Here is a 21,100-nt window from a genome sequence, read left to right as displayed (position 1 = left end):
CCCCGCCAACCTCTAGACTGTAAGTTTGTTGTGGGCAGAGAGTGTGTTTGTTGTTCTACTCTCCCAAGTGCTTAGTAATAATAATAATGATGATGGTATTTGTTAAGAGCTTACTATGTGCCAGGCACTGTTCTAAGCGCTGGGGTAGATACAAGGTACAAGCCTATCCCACGTGGGGCTCAGGCGTAATCCCCATTTTACAGACGAGGTAACCGAGGCCCGGAGAAGTGATTTGCCCAAGGTCACACGGCAGACGAATGGCGGCGCCGGGATTAGAACCCATGACCTTCTGACGCCCAGACCGGTGCTCTGCTCTGCACACAGTAAGTGCTCAATAAGTACAATTGAACGAATAGCAGTGATAGTGTTAAGTACTTGATGTGGACAGAGCACGGTTCTCAGCACTAGCCAAGAACACAGGGATGAGAATTGGGTACGGTCCCTGATCCTCGAGGGAGTCCCCATCTAAAATCAGAAGGGGAGAGAGTGAGTTGAAGGGGTGCTGGTTAATTATAGCAATATCTCTTACTATTTATATTGTGGTTTCCCAAAGAAAAGCCCAAATGCATTGAAATGGAAATGGACAAATCCAAAGAACTTAATGTATTCCCACAGCAGGACAGCTGAAAGAGAAATCTTAAGTGGCTGCCGATTACTACCGTACACCGGTTAGTGCTCTTGACTGGCGTCATTCGATGGTAGGAAGCGATAGAGCGCTAAAGAACGAATTGTTTTGCGTGTTAATAACGCGTCCCCCAAATTGTTAAAAAAAGCCACAGTCGCCTAATCAAAAATCAAAATGTACGTATGTACCAGCAATTTAGTTAGAATTCGATTTTTGAAGTGAACGTATGCAAACGCTTACTTTTCCAAGTATTATCTTTCATGACCTATTCAGCAAAGGGGCACCGTGTGCTAACACGTTCGCGACCTGCCATCCTCTACGGCCAAACTGAAATGGGCTCTGATCCCGCTGTTCTGGTCGTACCCCGGAAGTCGAGATAGCACGAAATAGAGCGGGCGGGAAGAAATGCCAGCATTAAGATCCACGAGCGTTAGCGTGAGAGACGGTTTTAACGGGGATCGCTATACAGTCGTCCTGCCTTTAGTGTCAAACGTCAGTACCTCCCAGTGATGATTTCACAGGCCGGTCATCAGAAACCGCCACACGAAACCTTTGCCGTGAAAGCGTTTTAGAGGGCCAGCGTGATGGAACTTCTTACCTCGTGCCTTTGCAGGCCTCTGTTTCCTCTCATTTCTCCTCTCCCTTCTCCTCCCCCTCCACATCTTGCCACCCCACCCTGGAGACCCACGGGACAAAATGGGTCAGGGACACTGGCTTGCTGAGGATTGTTAAGGCCAGCGTGCGAGGCAGTTAGTTGAAAGGGACGGCGGACAGGGAGAAACAGTGGGGCTACTAACACCTCTGTGGTATTTAAGTGCTTACTAGGTATCTATCAAGCACGGGTACTGAGCCCTGCGGTAGGTACAAGACCATCACCCTGCTGTCTTCCCAAAGTAATAATACTTATCGTATTTGTTGAGCTCTTACTATGTGCCGGGCACTGTTCTAGGCGCCGGAATGGATAGAAGATGATCGGGTTGGACACGGTCCCTGTCCCGGGCTCCCACTCTTATCCCCCATTTTACAGAAAAGGGAATTGAGGCAAAGAGAAGTGACTTGCCCAAGGTCACACGGCAGACAAGTGGCGGAGCCGGATTAGAACCCATGACCGGGGGAAGCTGTGGGTCCCCACCTTCTCTTCTCCCACTTGGGCTGGCGTGGTGCAGGGGGCTGCTGGTGAGGGAGGGATAATTTGCCATCAGATCCAGAACCTCAGTGTCAGCGAGAAAGCTACGGATTTTGCAGTGTGATGAGGAGTTGGGCATTTTATCTTTGCTAATCTAAAACCTGGAATGTAAATGGTAAAGAATACCTCTTCACAGTTTACAAGAATAGCTAGGAAAGATTCATTAGGTCTTTAAAGAGGAAAAAAAAAGCAACATGGCCTAGTAGAAAGAACACGGGCCTGGGAAACAGAGGTCCTGGGTTCTAATCCCGGCTCCGCCAGACGCCTGGTGTGTGACCTTGGGCAAGTCACTTCCCTTTTCTGCACCTCAGTTACCTCATCTGTACAATTGGGGACGAAGACTGTGAGGCCCCTGTGGGACAGGGGCTGTGTCCAACCTGATCACCTTGTATCTACCCCAGTGTTTAGAACAGTGCTTGGCACAAAATAAGAGCTTAACGAGTATCATAATTTAAAATAGCTGTCCAACCTCCCCAGCCACTTCGTATATTTCCCCTTTCGTCCTCCTCTGAGTCCCTCTCATCACCCTTGGGGCCATGGATCACTTTAATCTGTGGTTAGACCCACCATTTGGGTTCTAGATTCTTCGACCCTGGGGGCAGAAACAATGAGAACTCCTTAAGTGCCACCCAAACCCTCCCCTCCCCTGACTTTCCCATCCCTGTAGACTGGACCACCCTCCTTCCTGTCTCACAAGCCCGTAACCTGGATGTACTCTTTGACTCCTCTCTCATTCAATCCACATATCGAATCCATCACTAAATCCTGTGGGCCTCACCTTCACAATGCTAAAATCCACCCTTTCCTCTCCATCCAAACTACCCCGTCAATACAGTCACTCATGCTATCCTGCCTGGATTACTCTATCAGCCTCGTTGTGACCGCCCAGCCTCCTGCCTCTCCTCGCTCCAATCTATTCTTCACTCTGCTGCCTGGATCATTTTTCTACCCAAATGCCCAGGACACATCACCCCACTCCTCAAGAAACTCCAGTGGTTGCCCATCCACCTCCGCAACAAACAAAAACTCCTCACCATTGGCTTTAAAGCACTGTCGCCTCACCTCACTACTCCTACCGGAACCCAGCCGGCACATTTCGCTCCTCTAATGCCAACCTTCTCACTGTGCCTCCATCTCATCTACCTCACCACCGACCCCTTGCCCCTCATCCTACCTCTGGCCTGGAACCCCCTTCCTCCTCAAATCCGGCAATACTCTCCCCACTTCAAAGCCTTATCGAAGGCCCATCTCCTCCGAGAGGTCTTCCCCGACTAAGCCCCCCCTTTCCCCTTCCCCCACTCCCTTCTGCATCACCCTGACTTGCTCCCTTTGTTCTTCCCCCGCTCCCAGCCGCACAGCACTTATGTGCATATCTGTCATTTATTTATTTATATTAATGCCTGTCTTCCCCCTTCTAGACTGTAAGCTCATTTTGGGCAAGGAATGTGTCTGTTTATTGAGTGTTCTCCCAAGCACTTAGTACAGTGCCCTGCACACGGTAAGTATTCAATAAATACAATCGGATGAATAGTAAAAATAATAATAATTATGGTATTTAAGCGTTTACTGTGTGCCAAGCATTGCGCTAAGCAGTGGGGGAGATACAAGTAAGCACTTGACAAAAACTGCAATTATTATTATTCAAAGCATTATTAAGGTCACGTCTCCTCCAAGAGGCCTTCCCCGATTAAGCCCTCTTTTCCCCGGCTCCCTCTCCCTTCTGCGTCTATGCACTTGGATCCGTGACCTAGGGTCGTTTGTTATTTGCCCCGACTCCAACTTATGTGCATATTTTGAAATTATAGGTTCTAAATTATTTATATTAATGTCTCTCTCTCTCTAGACTGTAAGCTCGTTACGGGTAAGGAGCTTGCCTGCTATTTCTGTTGTATCGCGTTCTGCACATAAGCTAAGAGCACAAGACCACTGATTGATTTGAGACTTGTTGTCACTTGGCATCATTTTCCACAACCTGCTGGAGTTTGCCACTGTCACCGCCTCCACCGCTATCTCTCTCTCCGTGGATATTTTCAGGCCTGAGGGAGCCCCGTGCCTGTGCCTGAAAATGGCCTGCTTCTTCCCCTGCCCATGGGGGTCAAGTGAACTTCCCTCTCGTTCCAGCAAATATGAACTTTCTGGCTCAACCTCCAGCTCAGGAGGGCAGGCAAGTCTTGTAGCGGTTGTTGCTGATTTTCTGGTTCACGGTCGACACTGGACATGAGAAACGTTTCTCCCTGCCGCCCGGAGGGGCTGGAGTTTCGGAGCCCGGGCGGTGGCTGGCTCCCCAAGGGGCCTCGTAAGAGCTGTCCCGCTTCTGGACCCGAGACCTTGCAGCCACAGCAATGGACCTGGGTGGTTTCTCGGGCGGCAGCGGCCGCGGTCAGGGAGAGGGAGGGCCGGTTGCCTGGGCGGCTCTTCCTCAAGGGATTTTGGTTAGCGGGGCCGGTGCCTGGACGGGATCGGAAAATCGGTGGCCACGAAGAAGGAGCAACGGCCCAGGTGGGTAATTTTTTTCCTTCCTCACTTCTCTTCTTGCCCGCAACTTCCCCCCAGGCTAAAAGCAAAAAGCGGCACTACTGGCCAAGACAGAAGAATCGAGAACCATTTGTTATGTATACTAGATTGGTTGAGGTTGCCTCTGATTTTTAAGGCAGGAGGAAACTTCACAATGATTCGGATGAAAGGAAAAAATGTTTCCGGTTCTATAAAAGCAGTCAAATTCACTAGCTCCAGGCTGGGGTAGAGAGGCTAGGCTCAAGCATAACTGAAAATAACCCGGGGAGAGTGGATCATTAGTAGGATTTAAATTAGCTCAACCTAATAATGGGGTATAGTTACTGGCGTCGGGAAATAATCCTATCACTATTCTCAGCCCTGGTGCAATAGCATATTCTTGGTAATTTGTAAAACTTTTAAATATCAAGTTGTTAGGATTCTGAGCTTGAATATGCAGCTATTTACAATATTTCCTTGCAAATTAGAATTTGCATAGGAATGAAAAGCCAAAATATAAGTATCCTAAAAGAATAATAGACTGGTGTAAAACCTACAGATGATTTTACAATGATATAAAACCTATAGAAATGATAATAATAATTGTATTTGTTAAGCACTTACTATGTGCCAGGCACTGTACTACGCTCCGAGGTGGATACAAGCAAATCGGGTTGGACACAGTCCCTGTCCCAAAGGACTTCACAGACTCGATCCCTATTTTACAGGTGAGGTAACTGAGGCACAGAGAAGTGAAGTGACTCGCCCAAGGTCACACAGCAGACAAGTGGCAGAGCTGGGCTTAGAACCTATGACCTTCTGACTCCCGGGCCCGGGCTCTATCCAGCACGCTAAATAAGACACAAAAACAGACACACAAAAAATTATATAAGTGTATATAATTCTATGCCCAAGAGATCCTCAAGTGTAGCTGACAATGTGACTATTACTTTCAGATCCAAATATACGGTGTTGGATCAGTATCACCTAAGATGCTTCCCTGGAAGCTATCTGCCTCAGGAGTCTTGAAATATTCTTTTGAGATAATAATTATGGTGCTTGTTAAGCGCTTACTATGTGCAGAGCACTGTTCTAAGTGCCGGGGTAGACACTGGGTAATCAGATCGTCCCACGTGGGGCTCACATTTTTGAATCCCCATTTTTACAGATGAGGTAACTGAGGCACAGAGAAGTTAAGTGACTTGCCCAAGGTCACACAGCAGACAAGTGGCGGAGCGGGGATTAGAACCCACGACCTCTGACTCCCAAGCCCGGGCTCTTTCCACTCAGCCACGCTGTTTCTCTGAAGACACCTGAATTAGTGAACATACAAGGGGCTTTACTCAGGGCAGAATCTTTGAACGTAGCAGACGTAAAAGATGAGTTTGTATAAAATCTGCTTTTACAGGGTTTCCAATGTGCATGTTTTGTTTTTTTTGGTTTTTTTGAGATGACTGAACTCTCCTGATGTTGTTACCAACTGAACTTGAAGAACGTTACTACCTGTGTCTCTGCACACGAATTTGGAAAGGTAATCTTTCAACAGAAAACTTCGGTTTTGCCTTTAATCTCTGTAGAGCACCCTTAAAGTGAAGCCAGACCGGTGGACACTGGGCCTCGCAGGGAGAACCGTATTTTACCAGACTTGCCCCAGGCTTGAATGGTATCCTGACGGATATGGCACTTTGGATTTTTCCATCTCCTTCCCTCTGCCCCTGCTCCCGCCAACTATCTGTTGCCGAATTGTACATTCCAAGTGCTTAATACAGTGCTCTGCACATAGTAAGCGCTCAGTAAATACCTCTGAATGAATGTCTTCCCTCCTCCCTTCTCCCCACACACCCTCCTCCAACCCAAAGTCCTGGCAGACTGGAAGCTGGGCAAGAACCGGGGGTAACCATCAGCACCTGGTCAGAAAATCGCTGAATTCCCTGTCTGGGAAATACAACCTCCCAGAAAAAAGAACCCTTTTTGCTGGACTTAGATTCGGTAAGAATTCCCCATATTGCTAGGCATGTCAGATAGTCAAGACACATGGATTTTATACTTTTTTAAGCCCACAGAGAGCACATATTTAATACTATGAGCTCGTCCTCTAGACTGTGAGCAGGAATGTGTCCGTTTGTTGTTTTATTGTACTCTCCCAAGCGCTTAGTACAGTGCTTTGCACATAGTAAGGGCTCAAAAAATAAGATTGAATGATTTGTTCTGCTGCTGTGCTCTGAGGATTGCCTTATAAATTCATGTGCTTTAAGGACAACTTTTTGGAGTCTAAATGACTAACCAGCATCTGTGAGGAAATTCCACCAATTTGTTCTTGCCCAGTTGGTTTTTCAAAGAGACCAAGTATCCCTCCAGTCCAGGAAAAAGGCAGAAGGTACCAAGCAACCACCAACATAGGCACTGAATTAAGGCAACAGAGTTAAATCCAAACTTGAAAACATCCGGTTATCTACTAATCACTGATGTGAACTGATCAACAAATGCTCCCAAGTAGGAAGATCTTCTATATAAAGGAACTTAGGTGGACTGAAATCAAGTGGCTCAGTTTTCCATTTAATAATGACATTACTTTTTGACAACAGGCTCTTCAACAGCAATTTTGAAAACAATGAATTATTTGAAAACTTAGGAGTGTCTAGGAGAAAAATGAATGAAAACATAAGGGACTATGAGATGAAAGGCTGTTAGAGGAAAAGTTGAAAATACAAATTATCAAGACAAGTGCGGCGGCGGCGACGTAGGCAGTTTCATAGAACATTGTCTTGTTTCTTTTTTTTTTCTGGATGGAAAGTTAAAGAAGATTGAGATGAAGACAGGGGCAGTGATACAAACTGGGACAGGCCTTTGTTTCCTTAAGCTTTCTTCGGGATCACGCTGGATACCAGGTACATCAGTTTCCTTACCCTTTGTATTTTACTACTCCATTTTATTTTTCAAAATACCTACCACTTGGACATCTTTAAAACCTCCAGTATGGTTAGTCGGTCAGTAACTTCCCCTAACCGTAATGTTGTATTTTTGGAAGACTTTATGTCAAATGTCACAGAGCTTCGTGTGAACTGCTGAATCCTCGGGAATTCCACGTAGGGCTCCTCGATCATTTCTGACGAGCGTATAAAATGGTACTGGGCAGGGGAAAGCCCCTTCCCTCCGTATCTTTTAAACCCGATTCCGTCACCTCAGTCTTTTCCCCTTGATTCTTCGCTCCCATCCAAGTCTCCTCGCGCAACGCCTGCTGGTCTGCTTGCTGAGGGGAACCCCCCAGGGGTCTGGAGTTGGAGAAATGATCTTAAAGGTAGGACTCAGCGCATCGTGAGCACTCAATAAATACCACTGATTGATTGGAACAGAGCAGGCGTCAAGGCCATTCGGAATTCAGATGGCTTTTCCCTCCCCTTAAATGAAACTGACTGAGGCTTTTCAGTTAGAGACAACTGGACTACTGTCCGAACTCCTCCCCATTAAACTTGGCAAATGTGGTGAAGGTGGCTGGTTCCCTTTCCTCTTCCCAAATTAACTTCCGTTTAAACTCAGTGTAAAATGAGCCCATCAAATCGTTCTGTGTGGTGAAATGCACTGTCTTTGAGATTTGGGAGGTCTACAATATCTGATGAATTTCTGCCATCTGAGGCCACGCTAGTTGAGGGTTTTACTAAACCCCAGAGTAAAACCCAAACATGTCGCTCATGGGAGTGGTTCCTCCTACAAAACAAATCTGGAACAGCAAAGATGAGAAGGAAAAAAGGATCTGAAATAAACAAGTGAAAAGAAACACTAGAAACCCAAATGTTACTTTCAAATACATTTTAAAATACTTAAAAATGGAGAAGGAAAGTTAACGGTTATAGATTAATATTAAGCAAAACTGAAAACTCAGGAGAAATTACTATTTGCACTTCGAGAAGGAGAAACAAATGTAACATGAGCACAAAAATAATGAAAATAAAAATGAATGAACAACATCCACGGGAAAGAAAAATAACCCACTTTATCATGACGATGGGAATGTCGAGTGAGTGCCAACTGCTTGCTCTTCGCTAGAGAAGATGGTTCAGGAAACATTCTTGTTTGAGAAAGAGGAACTCATGGCACATTTCTCTTTGGAGAACTGTAACTTTATGAAATGAGTGTAAAAGCTTTTTTTAAAAAAGAGGAGTTCCACATTTTCTCCTCTAAAGATTTAGAAACCTATTTCTTTGTTTCCATTTTAACCTCAGTGACTAAACTGGCTGGTGATCAAAATGAGATTTTCATTGGTTTCTTAAAGGGACTTGATATTTATTGGGAGTAGCTGTTACCATCTTTAATTTGTCAACGTCATTTATAATTTTTGGTTCTTTTTTTCCTTTGGAAGGGGAGATGGTGTTAATCAACACTACTGCCCCAACATAAACTCGATGTATCGAACCCACAGTTCACTCCGTACATATCTCAAGTCTGTCCCTTTCTGGCCAAAGCACTGGTTCAAAATTTAGGACCAGCCCAACTGGAGCTCCCAGAGGAGCCACAGGGCCACAGAGGGAGACGAGGTTGGTTCTGAGAAAAACCTGGGCCAACCTGATGGTGACCCAAACCACGGAACTTATCTTTCATCCAATCGTATTTATTGAGTGCCTACTGTGGGTGGAGCACTGTACTGAGCGCCTGGGAGACTACAATACAACAGACAGACACATTCCCTGCCCCACAATGAGCTTACAGTCTAGAGCGTCCAGAGTCATCTAGAAGTGAACCTACTCTAGGAATTCGGTGAGCTGAATGGTAGGTAGTTCAACTACGTTGCGTTCCTTTAATGCTTAATTTAAAAGTTTTATCACCCAGGCACTTGATAATCTAAACATTTCAAAGCATCTCCGTCTTATTTTATCTAGGTCTTTGATCCCGATTCTTTACTGGACGTTTCGTTTCGCTTCCCTAAACCGCAAGCCGACAGCGCGCGCGCGGAGCAGCAGCTTGGTAATTGTCTTCTGGCCTTCTGTGATTGATTCTACTTGCCCTAGGTTCAAAGGGGTGACCTCTGGGATTCACCCACCAACGCATATATACATCCTCAGTAGTTTGCTATCAGTCAAGAGGGAAACGGCAGCCACCGGGCTATCGGACACAATGGTATGTGGAATCCAAGGACCCAAGGTCTCCTCTAAGCATCAGTGGCCCTACCACCGTGGTGCTATCCTAAAACAAAGGCTGACCCTTGGCAGCAGAAGTAGTAATCATCATCATCATCATCATCATCATCATAATAGTTATGGTATTGGCACTAAGCGCTGGGGTAGATATCAGCTCCCAGAGGGGGCTCACAGGTCTAAGTAAGAAGGAGAACAGATACTGAATCCCCATTTTGCGGATGAAGGAACTGAGGCCCGGAAAGGTGAAGTAACTCGCTCAAGCTCACACGCCAGACAAGGGGCGGAGCCGAGATCAGAACTCAGGTCCTCTGACTCCCAGGCCTGTGTGCCCCGCTGCTTCTCCACGTCGCCTCCCGGCAATTCAGCTATCTTTCGAGCAATAGTTCCAGGAGTACCAGAAGCCGCCGGCAAGCAGAGAACCCACAGAGGCCGGCAAGTAGGGAGGGGCCCAGGACCGGTCCGGCCTGGGGAAGCACATCCTGGGACCCGGAAATCATTTACGGTCTGGCGGAGATGACATCGTGGTCCAGACTTCTGGCCTAGGGGGTCTGACGGGGTAATGAAGGCATTAAGTAGGTCTCAAGCTACTTGACAAATTCACTACTTGGAGTTATTTTCTTGTCAGACTTGATTTTCTGCATTGCATTCTTAAACTGAACCCCATTAACGGGCAGGCACAAAACTACTTCCAAATAACGATATAGCATTTGGGTTTTTAAACTGTGCTTCTCTGACGCAACTTAGATGCTCTGGAAACTTAAAGCGGCCCGAAGCTATCGGTGCCCTACTTGAAACGTCAGCGTTCCCCGCTCTTTCTCGGTAACTTTCACTTTTAAGAAAAGGTACCAATAATGAGCTGCTCTCCCTGCCACGGTGGCTGCAAGAACGCTTTAAGATTAAGGAGAGAAAAACTTACCTAGCTGATATTTGGAATAATAATTTGTCATTTGTCCACTGTTGCAAGATCGTCTCTTATGTCTTTTTGTGGCGATCATGTCAGTGGTCTCCCATGGCGGTCTTTTCCGTTTGCTGAGAGCTTCAGCACTCTCAGAACGGCTCCTGTCACAACTAACGGATCTGTTTAACTGACTGCCGTCCAGCCGGCCGACAAACCTGCCATCTGAAGCATCATCTGCTTGAGCTACGTCTACGGCTCTCGACTGTCCCCTTAGCGAATCCCGCTTGGCCGACTGGGACCTTAAGGCACAGCGCTTCGATTTTTCACCGCGGGGCTGAGGACCACTTCCGCTCTCAGCAGATTCGGGGGAGTAAAGGATTGTATTGAGCTGAAATGCATTTCTTTGATCAACAGGGTTGAGCTTTCTCAAAAATATCCTACAGTCTCTAAAAGATTTTGATCGCCACGAACTGGGACAGATTCTTCCTTGCTTTGGTCTCTTTTCAACATCTTTGGGGCAACAGTTTGCCCCGTTGGCCTTTGCCGGGGCCTCGGACACGTTTCCCAAAGTAGCGCGAGTGTTGCAGTCAGACAGCTCCCCCCTGGGCTGCAGGGCTGCCTGAGCCTCTGCTGGCTGGTGGCCGGGGAGCGGGGCTAGATCACTGTTATTCAAAAACTGGTTCTGGCAAAAGAATCTCAAGTTTCTCCTCTTAGAACTCCACTCCACGGGCCCGCAGTTGTGCAGTTTTTTCACCTGCCTCCACCTTTCGTGCTGAAGCCTCTTAAAGTCCGCCCTCCTTAACCGAGTCAGCGTGAAATTACTTCTCACATTTAGGACGGGAGATCTCACCATCTGATGCAGTATCTGCAGTTTCCCCGCTGACTTGGAAGGAGAGGATAGTGCAAATTTTTTTAAGTGCTTTCTGAAAGGACTAGTGTTAAGATCGGATGGCTTGGCCCCCGGCTTCACGCCCCTTGTGCTGATGACTTCCAGAGGATTGCGAGCGTTCGCTTTTCTGACCAGTGAAAGGGACTGCGTTTCGGTAGTCTGCATAAACCAGGTGCAGAGCTCATTCATGTCACATTTTTTCTGAAAGAGCATTTTGACGGGCGAGACGTCGAGTTCTACGAGGCAGGTCTCCAAGGGGCTCGGCATTTTGAGGCCGTCGTCGTCCCGTTCGAGGAGGTTCTGTTTCTCACGGGGGTAGTTTTCCGACTCGTCCCCGCTCACTTGCAACCAGGCGTTGGTGATCCGTTCGAATCTCTGGTTGAGTTCTTCCAACAGAGAATCGTTGGAGGTGGAACTAGCCCACCACCTGAGGGTAGGGTTTGAGGCGAAGATCGGGTCCAAGGACACGGCGTCGCTTCCGGGCCCGGAGCCGTCCCGGGACGGGGCCCGGGTCGCCTTCCCTGAATTCCTGGCAACCTGGGCGTCTCCGGGTGCCACGTTCGGCTTTGGCCGCTTCCGTTTCTCCTTCTGCTCTTTAGCTTTCTGCAGGTGGAGTTTGTACGATTTACGCAGCAGGGCGTTTCGGTAAGTCAAAGAACTCGACGAGGCCAGCGAGTGTAAGAAATGCAGCGATGGTTTTCTGTCTCGAACGGAGTGCCTCGCGGGCGCAGCGGTAACCTGCCGCTCTGACTCCCCCTCGAACAAGTCACCCGGAGGGGACCCCGCTGGATCCGTTTCATTCCGTTGATCGTCCGGCTTCTCTTCGGCCTGGGTCTTCTCTGACGACGCGGTCTCTTGTTGGAGAGGAGGCAGACAGCTGCTAATACTTACTTTTCTTTCCTGAGGTGAAAGCCTGTTAACGGTCACGGATATGCCGGAGATTTTCACTTTGGCCGGCCTTCCCGGCTTCCTGATTACTGCCAACGGCTTCTGATTTGGACGTATGATATTCCTGCAAGGGTGAGGTATCGCGGACTTGTTCTTGGCGGGTCTGATATGCTCATAGCCAGACCCCAAGGTCTCGGTTTCAGTAGCCGGAGTTTGCGCGTCGTTTCTTCTCTCATCCGAGCCAGGCTCTGCCGCCCTGGAACGTCCCAGCCCGTTACATCTATGCGGAAAATCGACGTCACGGTTACTTAAAGATGCGGCGCTGCTTATATTCACGTTGCCTTCCGAGACGTGCCTTTTTGTTCTTCTGGACCTTCCGTAGACGACGGTCACCGTGATGCTTCTACCGGCCCCGCCGCCGATGGCCGAAATCGAAGGTTCCGGGCTCCGCTTCTCGACGCCGGAGGGCTCCCTCCTGCGGTTCGTGCCCTCGGTGGCGTCGGTTTTCGGTTTCGGGGGTCTCCCGATGGGCCGCTTAATCTGCTTGACAACTTGAGGGCCTATTTTTTTAGGCCTGCCCGGTTTTCTTTTGGAAGAGGACTCACAGACGGCGCTTGATTTCTCCGGAGATTCTTCCCGTTGCTTACGGTCACCTGCATCACCGGCCAAAGCCAGGCAGGCCTCTGCAGCAGGGCCCCAGGCACCCCCGGGGTCGTTGGCTTCCTCTGGGCTGCTTTCATTTCCATTGTAATCGTAACTAAAATCTCCCAAGTGAGTGTCGGGGGCACTCTTGCCGGCTTCTCCCCCCTTGGTTTCTACCGGGCTGTGTGTCGGGCACTTCTCGAAAGAACAAAGAGCAACGTTTGCCTTAGGGGCACCGACGGACGTTAAGGTATATTTGACCCCTTCGCTGCTGCTCACCTCCGAGACAAACATCAACTTGATAGGACTCGAGTAAGCGGAAAGAGAAGCGTTCTCCCCGACTTCGGGCCTGGACTGCAAATCTAATGCGGAGGATTGGGTCGGGCTGCCACCGGGTCCCCGACCCACAACTTTGGCACAGTCTCCCATGGAAACACAGTCCCTTCTGTCATCATCGCTGGAAGGCACTAGAGACCGGGGGGTAAAGCTCTGCTCTCCGGAGATCGTTTCCGACGGTTTGAAACGCGAGTCCCCCCGAGCGCTTTGAATTCTGAGACGAGCGCCGTCTTTCGGTCGCCTGGGTGTTTTCTGCCCTGCGGATGGCGGCTGCTTATCCAGAGTAGCGTCGGCTCTATCGACCGTATCTTCCAAGCGCTCCATGACGATCTGCAGATCTGCGTTTCTCGCAACCGTGTTTACGTCCGAATCGTTTGCTCTTTCACCTCGAAGGTCTCTCGCTACATCCTTTTCCGGAGTTTCAGGAGCTCTCTGGGCCTTGGGGGATTTTTTAAACAGAAAGTCGTTTGTCACGTACACAGAGTACCATCCCGGAGGCACAATGTTTCGCTTGGTTCGGCTCAAGAGTCCGTCGAGATCTCCTCTCGAAGGGACGGGATCGTTGTCCAGTCTCGCAGCCTCTGCTTCACCCGGCACGTGGTCTCTGTCAACTGCCGGGTCCTCTCGGGCTGCGGGTAGGCTGGTTTGCTCCGGGGCAGTCGCGGTAAAGCTGGCTGAGAACGGGTCAACTCTGGGATCGTTTTCAAAGTTACGCGGAGGTAGTTGTGCTGATTGCAATTGGTGTATGGGCAAAAAGAGTGACGCTTCTTCGAGGGTCACGCCGGGGATGCTCTGGGGATCTTGCAAGGCGTAGTCTTCCGAGACATCGTATCGTTCTGGGATTTTATCCTCGCCGGCCGTCGACCTCTTGGAATTTTTTTCCGAGGTTGATTTTTTCCTGACGAAATGTTCGTCGAGGCTGGCCAGTTCCCTCTTTATCTGCAAAGACTGCCGTCTAAACAAGGGTGAATCGGGAGAGTTATGCATCGCCAACAGCGTTTCCTGACGCTTGCGGAATCTAGTCTGAATGATTTTATTTTCCACCTTTTTATCGTGTTGATTCAGTAGTTCCATAAAACTGTAATCACTGGCTTTCCCGTTATGCAAAAGGGAAGTTATTAAGTCTCCTAATTTTAGGTTATTGTTTTCCGGGCTGCTGTCACTGTTGGCCAATTTGACCAGACTGGTGACGTCGGTGGGTTCGATGGATTTTAACTTCTCATTAATCCGATCCATCAAATCCTGAAAGATTGCCGTGCCTTCGCCGACCCGCTCAGACTTTTCCCAGTTTCGGGTGCAGTCGCTGACGGTTTCCCGGGAGGGCAAAGACTCGTTGGGGTGAGCAGGGAGTGGTGCCCCCCGGATTCTACCTCTCTCGTCCCCCCTGCCACTTCTGCCTTCGGCCGGCAAGAGGGCCGGAGGCTGGTTGCCGGTGGCTTCCGGTCTGTTGTTCTCTAGAGCCGGAAAGCCTGAGCTCGACTCTTTCAGCTTTTCAAAATCTTCCGTCCGTACGGGTGACAGTGGCGGGGGCGAGGGGCTACGCGATCTGCCCGAGTCTTTTACACCGCCGGACGAGTCGCACGCTTTGGTCGGAGGGCGAGGGCACCGCGCCGATCGTGGGGGATCGCGGCGACGGCTCGGGAATTGTCCAGGGAAGCATCGGTGAGGATGGTGAGAGCTGGCTCCTCCTCTACTCACCTCTGCCTTCATGTGCTCCAAAGCTGCGGCCTGGCAAGGTAAGCACTGCAAATCTTTGACCAAGACCGACAGCGAGGCTAAACCGCTTCTATTTCTTTCACCTCTTTTGGTCAGCCTGTATTCGCGACCACAAGACAGCCCGTGCCCTTCGTCTTCGGGGAGGGATCCCGGAGTAGTTGCAGCCAGAGCGCGGGAGGGATTGCAAATGCAAATGGAAGAAGCGTTTAGCTCTTGGATTAAAAATTTCAACATCGCCAAGATTTGATGTCGGTGATGTTTGCACAAAGATTCCAAAACTGTGTTTAAGGCGGATTTTCTTTTTTCCATTTTAGGAGCTTCCTCTGATTTTGCATCAATAGTTGAACTACAAATAAAAATCAAACAAAAAAATAAATGACAGCAAAAATTCCAAAGGTATATGGGAGTTACAATATTAGGGGTCAAACTGTAGAATATTTTCGTATCTATGCATTATTCTTAACCGGTTCACCTAGAGATGAAGGGGGAGCGGTTCATCTTGATATTTCTTCAGAGAAATATCTCGTCTCACTCAAATGTAATGTTATCATCGGTTAATATGTTAAAGTACAGAATATTCAATGAAGAAAAAGGCTGAACTCCACTGACGTTTGAAGTGTAGACCTGGAACTAAACATTTTGCAGCTACTCTCCGAGATAGGTGCTATTTGAAGAACGGGCATTAAAGCATTTTATGGAATTTCTCGCAAGCTCCAAGGGTTAAAAAAACGACTCTGATTAACCATCAGGCCCTCTCCATTTGGGCAAAATCAGGAGGGAAAAAAGTCTTAGCCAAATATTTCTGAAATCACAGTCTCAATCGACGAGCTGGAGAAGAGTTCTTCATCTCCATAATGGCAATTATAAAGAAATTTTGGATCTTATAAAATCCATGGTCTTGCAAATCTAAAATGAGCTCTTTCTCCATTCACAGAGCTAAAGCTTCAAAAATGTGGAAAATATTGAACTAAAATAACCAGCTTTTAAATAGCTTAACCACTTTCTAGAACTCTCAAAGAAAATTCACATTAGAACTAGTTACTACTTACCTAATTAGTTAATTTGAAAAGCTGAAAATGTTCCATTCCAGAAACTAACATACCTGTCTTCAACTAAAAACACGCTCCAGTGTGGTATAGAAACTAAAATAGATGCCTAAAAATCAAATCTTTTGTCCAGTATCAGTAGCAAGAAGAACACATGTTAAAAGAATTCTGTTTCAGAAAAGTATGTTTATGATTTTAAACATATCACCAAACTCTGAACATGACGCTAGCCTTTCTCTGATGACTGACTTTGGGTAGGTTGTCAACAGTTTTAACTCCCAATTTGCGGAACCTTTATTAGACTCAGGTTGTAGCCTCGCTGACACGATTCAGATGTTTAAAATCCAATTGATGGTGTGTGTACGTGTAAGTGAATGTTTACATGTAGACATGTGCCATATTCTATTCATAAACTTCCTGGGACCATTTATACACACTCAAAGTATTCAAAAGCAAAAAGGATGAAAAAAAGTAAACGAGGGCTTTGCTTCTAACTTACCCACAAGCTCGACTTCAGCTAACTCATGGGAAACTCATGGCGATTCGAATGTTTAATGACTTCAGAAACTAAAATTAATTTTGTGTTTTTTGGCTATTGGGAACCATACCACTGAACTGAAGACTTTCTGAAGGGTATTAGTATACAAGATTCACTGGAGTAAATCTCAAACTGGGAAGAGAGCGTTACTACTTCAAAGAAGGGACAAACTCAGGTATGGAATGGTAAGAAAAAAATGTCTGGCACTGTCCGATCCTAAAATGGAAAGCGAGTGGCTCTTAGCGACCTAATTTGTGTTTCAAAAAGCTACCTGTGAAACCGCATTAGGTGGTTTGGTGAAAAGCTTGTGAAAAAGTTTACTGTCACCTGCATTTCGCTATAAGTGCCACCGTACTACCCAGGAGCTACCTAAAGATAAGGTGGGAAGGAAAAAAGGAGAAGCAACATCGTCATTCTTTTAAGACAGGATGGTCTCGGGATCTTCTTTACATGTTTTTAAATGATTGAAAACTTGAGTTGCCATCGGTTATATCTGAAAATAGCAAGGGGTCCTTATAAGATCAATTAAAAAGCAATTCTACGGGTATAAAGAGCCTATTAAAAATGGTAAAATGTAGCTCCTGATGTATGTATAAAATTAACTGCCATCATGCTTCTGGGGGAAGTGATTTTTGCTGTGGACTTCTTAAAAAAAAAATCAGCGATATTATTTTTAATATTCCTTTCTGAGATGCCCAAGCCAAAGGCAGATCTGTTACTATGCCACATGCTGACTTGTGTTGAATGTGGCACTCTTGAAGGACTTCGAAACTGTAACTTGAGAAACCTCCTAAGAATCGGAGCTAATGTAATTGAAACAGTCATACTCCAATTTAAGTAAATTCAGCCTCTTCTGGTTTCCTAAACCTTCTAGTTAACAACAAATGCTTCATTTTAGTTGTTGTGATTCCACTAGATCCTGAAATGCTGTCAAAAACACCAGCTGTATAACGCTTTCCACAGAAACAAAGTCTCTTACTCCGAGATTAAAATTGGGAATCCTATTCCAGTACAACTTTCCTAACAGAGTGATAGAACACAGAGAACGGCCCCAAATGCATTTGGCCAATTTATATACATAACGTATATGGGTTTTGGGAGTTTTTTTTTTTTTAAAGTTCCTTCTAGATTTGGAGCCAGCCCCAAAGAGGATGATGAGATCTGCAACCCCTGGCGGACAACAGTTACAGGAATAGGAAAGCCTTAAAGGTAAAATTTTAGTCATAAAAGTATGATCACGCAAGCTCTTGAATTAAGTTTTCCCAGAAACACTCTAGTATTCTGGGGGCGGTGGAGGCAGCAGGGAAGGGGAGTAGGATATTCGAGTTTTCCGAATTTTGCTCACAGATCAGCCCGATTAAAGATTTCTTCCTATCCGGTCGCTATTTTCCAAACACTTTCTTCCAAATGATCAGTATAAACCAAGCGGTTTCTAGGCTACTGTTAGAAAAAAAAAAAACAACTGTCTCCCCGAAGTGAGTCAAATACGCCAGAGTAGTCTTTTCTCTTCTTTTTTACTGAATGAGCAAATCAATCACACACCAGTGTTGTAAATTAATGTGCAAAAGCATTGAAGTGCTTTACTACAAATTACAACCTAGAAACACATTAACTGAACAATTAAAACCCATACAATTAGATTTAGGTATATAACAACACAAAGAAGAAACAGAATTACAGTACATTTACAACACAAGACAGATACATGGAATTCATTAGAAAATATTGTAATAAATAATTCATGAATTATAGTGCAATTGATTTATGCATAAATATAACTAATTGCCTAAAAATCAGTTTATATTAACAAAAATCTGTCAAAATCAAGGCAGCCACAGAGTTTTACTAAATTACTGCGACAATGGAAATACTGCAATTAAAAAACAAATACAAGTATTTGTACTGTAAACAACTAAAAAAATCAGTCTCACTAAAGTTAATATACAATTTAATATAAAATTGTCATTAGCTACCAGAAATGGTTTAAACAACTTTACTGAGCAGTAGTTCTAAAAACAGAGGCACTGTTTTTTGTTTTTTTTTTTAATATAAAATACTTGAGAAACATTCAAATAAGTAGAAAGCATTAGGGCTCGCTTTCGCCTTCATTTAAAAGTCTGCTAAAACTGGACTTTTTCATGAAAATCGTCAATTAAGTAGTAGTGACTGGTAACTGAGTTTATAAAGTAGTTCAAAATATAACAAAGATTATTTTAATGGAATACCATGGGGAGAAGGGGCACCCATAAATTTCCCTGCCTTTCCTTGGTTAAGTAATCGTAGACTAGCCCGATAATTAGAAACACGTCTGTTTCCTTTAAAACGGTTATGGGTTGAGCATTATCTAGAAACTATCAAAAAATATTTAATATACTATTTCTGAACAAAATAAATAATACAAGTACTAAAATGCTGCAAATTAACTGTAATATCACCTATAAAATTACCGATCGCTGTGAAGTCGATAGTAAAATGATCCCTGATTTTATGAATCCTGTCAATTTTTTTTTTTTTTTGGTCAGGTCATCTTTTAAATGATATAAAAAGTGTACTGAAACTCTCCCTTTACTATAAACATCTGTCGGTGTATTTTCCTTCCGTAAATATGGTATGAGAATAAAAAAAGCTCAGTACAATATAAATATCAGGCAATGCATTCGGGCCTCCGAAGGTCCGTGACTAAAATTCAGTATAAACAGGTCCAAGACGATTTCTGAAACCCCCCCCCTTTTTTTTTTTAAACTCTCAACTGCGTTTCCGACGCGGGGAGGGACACGTTAACCAACCGACGTTCCGGCCTTCACAGAATATGGCTTAAAGTCTTTAAGAATCAAGGTGATCCCGCCGCCTGCCGTTCCGTATCCTATGATCTGATTAATTACGGCATTCCTTTTTTAAAAGCGTTCGAGTCGGAGGATTCGTACCCTGAAACGCAAGTAGTGGCGGAAGCTGAAGAGGGTTCGGTGTAACTGACTTCAGAGAGTCTGTCTTCCTCGCTCACTGGTTTCTCGCCAGAAGAGAAGCCGATTTAGGGCGCTGCCCGAATAGCAGAGACAGGTGACCGTTAACGGTCAACGCTGTCCCTCCCCTCCCCCGGCCCGGGTTCCCAGACGTCTGAGTGGACAGCACAACCATCTGACCAAGGGTGCGTGTTTCTCAAAGTCACTGAAGAACAACGGCTCCTTGGACTACTTACAGACCGGCTTGGGGAGGGCCGGGATCTTAAGAGATAAAGGGGCGGGCGTCGGGGTCTGACGGTACAGAAGCGGCCGACCCTCGCTCCGCGTACTTAGGCGAACGCTTTAAAGCACCGTATCATCGGTATTACGTATTCCATGAAATCCAACGTGGATACTCCGAACCATATTTCCAAAAAAAAAAAAATAATAAAAATAAAAAAACTGCTCGATGAAGGTATCCGGTCTCGGACGCTAATAAATTAAAGTTAAAATGCACTGCCCAGCTTCTAACTCCCCAATTTATAAAGGATCTACATTACTGAGAGTTCTAAACAGCTTCAGTGTTAAATATCTGTAATTCTATCAAGACCCTGAACAGACTGCGAATTTGGTTATTAGCAAAATGATAATGTATCATCGCCCATCAAAATGAAGATGCCTTTCATTTCGATAAACTGAAAATGTCTCGAAATGTCACAGCAGCAAATACATCAAAGTTACAGTGAGGTTTTTCGATAGCAGGAGTGTGACACAATCCTTAAATTTAAAGTAGTCATCACATCAACTAACCAGCACACGTTTAAAACCAAAATCACCATTCTCAAGTCTTTTCGGTGCACAGTACGAACATGCTCTAAGTCGCATTCCAACTTTCTTCTCAAACCGTACGTTAGCTTATTTTCAAACAGAAAGGGAAATCAGATACTTTTTTTTTGAATAATTAAGTTTAAATTACTTTACGTCCTTTAGTATTCCATCTTCTGTGAAAAGATTCTATAGCCGCTTAGGGTTAACTCTCGTCAGTTTCTGTAAGTGTATATTTTGTCAACCCCACTCCGCTTGCTAAACCCAACCACGAAATAATAAACGTTCAGTTTTCGTCTGTTAAAACGTATGCTTCTATCTCATTTAAAGTTTTCTCTCGAAGCCGTGGTGGACGCTCTGGGTGTAGCCGGCGCTCCACCGAACGTACTAATACTGCATTCCTCCGTTCTCCGGCGAGGATCGGGCGGTATTATAAAGTTCTTTCGATCTGCCGCTTCGGAGCTACTTACGCCGGCCGTAGGCGTGACGTTACCGAGAGGTCTACGGACCGCCGGTCGCCTTTTATTTCCCTAACGACAAGAAGATGGTTTACTGGGTGGCCGGGGGTGATCCTTCACCGCTAAAAAATAATGCTTCACATGACAATTACTCGTTTTCCCACAGAGTCTTACGCTATTGACTACTAAAGAAAACCTGAATCTTTTTCACCTATTTATACAAGGATATTAAATACAAACTACCAGAATTAAGTGAGCGACTCTATAATTCTGTCCACAGTGAAAACCCTGAATAAAACTCTTTTTTTCAAAAAGGCATGTATGTGGTTTTTGAACTGTAAAATTTCCCGTCTCCTGTCAGAGTGAGCATCTGTATTTTTAGTGTGGGGGGGCGTGGGGGGGAGGGGGGTGCGCAGGCGCGCACAGACATACCGACGCACACACTCACACACACCGACACGCGCGCCGCCCCCGCGCCCCCCCGCCCCT

The 21,100-nt window shown here is 46.0% G+C and overlaps 1 protein-coding gene across 6 annotated transcripts in view; it reads right to left on the bottom strand.

Moving 5' to 3' along the window:
• The window catches only part of LCORL (ligand dependent nuclear receptor corepressor like), a 120,462-nt gene that overhangs the window by 11,166 nt on the left and 88,196 nt on the right, over positions 1–21,100 (bottom strand). For 3 of the 6 annotated variants that reach the window (XM_029083249.2, XM_039914632.1, XM_029083256.2), the window contains one exon: positions 10,353–15,151. The exons of 2 other annotated variants lie outside the window; for them this stretch is intronic. In XM_029083249.2, coding sequence (XP_028939082.1) covers positions 10,353–15,151 — 4,799 coding nt within the window. Of the gene's footprint in view, positions 1–10,352; positions 15,152–19,313; positions 21,069–21,100 lie in introns of those variants that run through there. One more of the 6 variants, XM_029083257.2, reaches the window with a different exon arrangement.

This window comes from Ornithorhynchus anatinus, chromosome 18 (assembly GCF_004115215.2).
Source record: "Ornithorhynchus anatinus isolate Pmale09 chromosome 18, mOrnAna1.pri.v4, whole genome shotgun sequence".
Taxonomy (NCBI): Eukaryota; Metazoa; Chordata; class Mammalia; order Monotremata; family Ornithorhynchidae; genus Ornithorhynchus; species Ornithorhynchus anatinus.
This window is presented reverse-complemented; position numbering and strand designations above follow the sequence as displayed.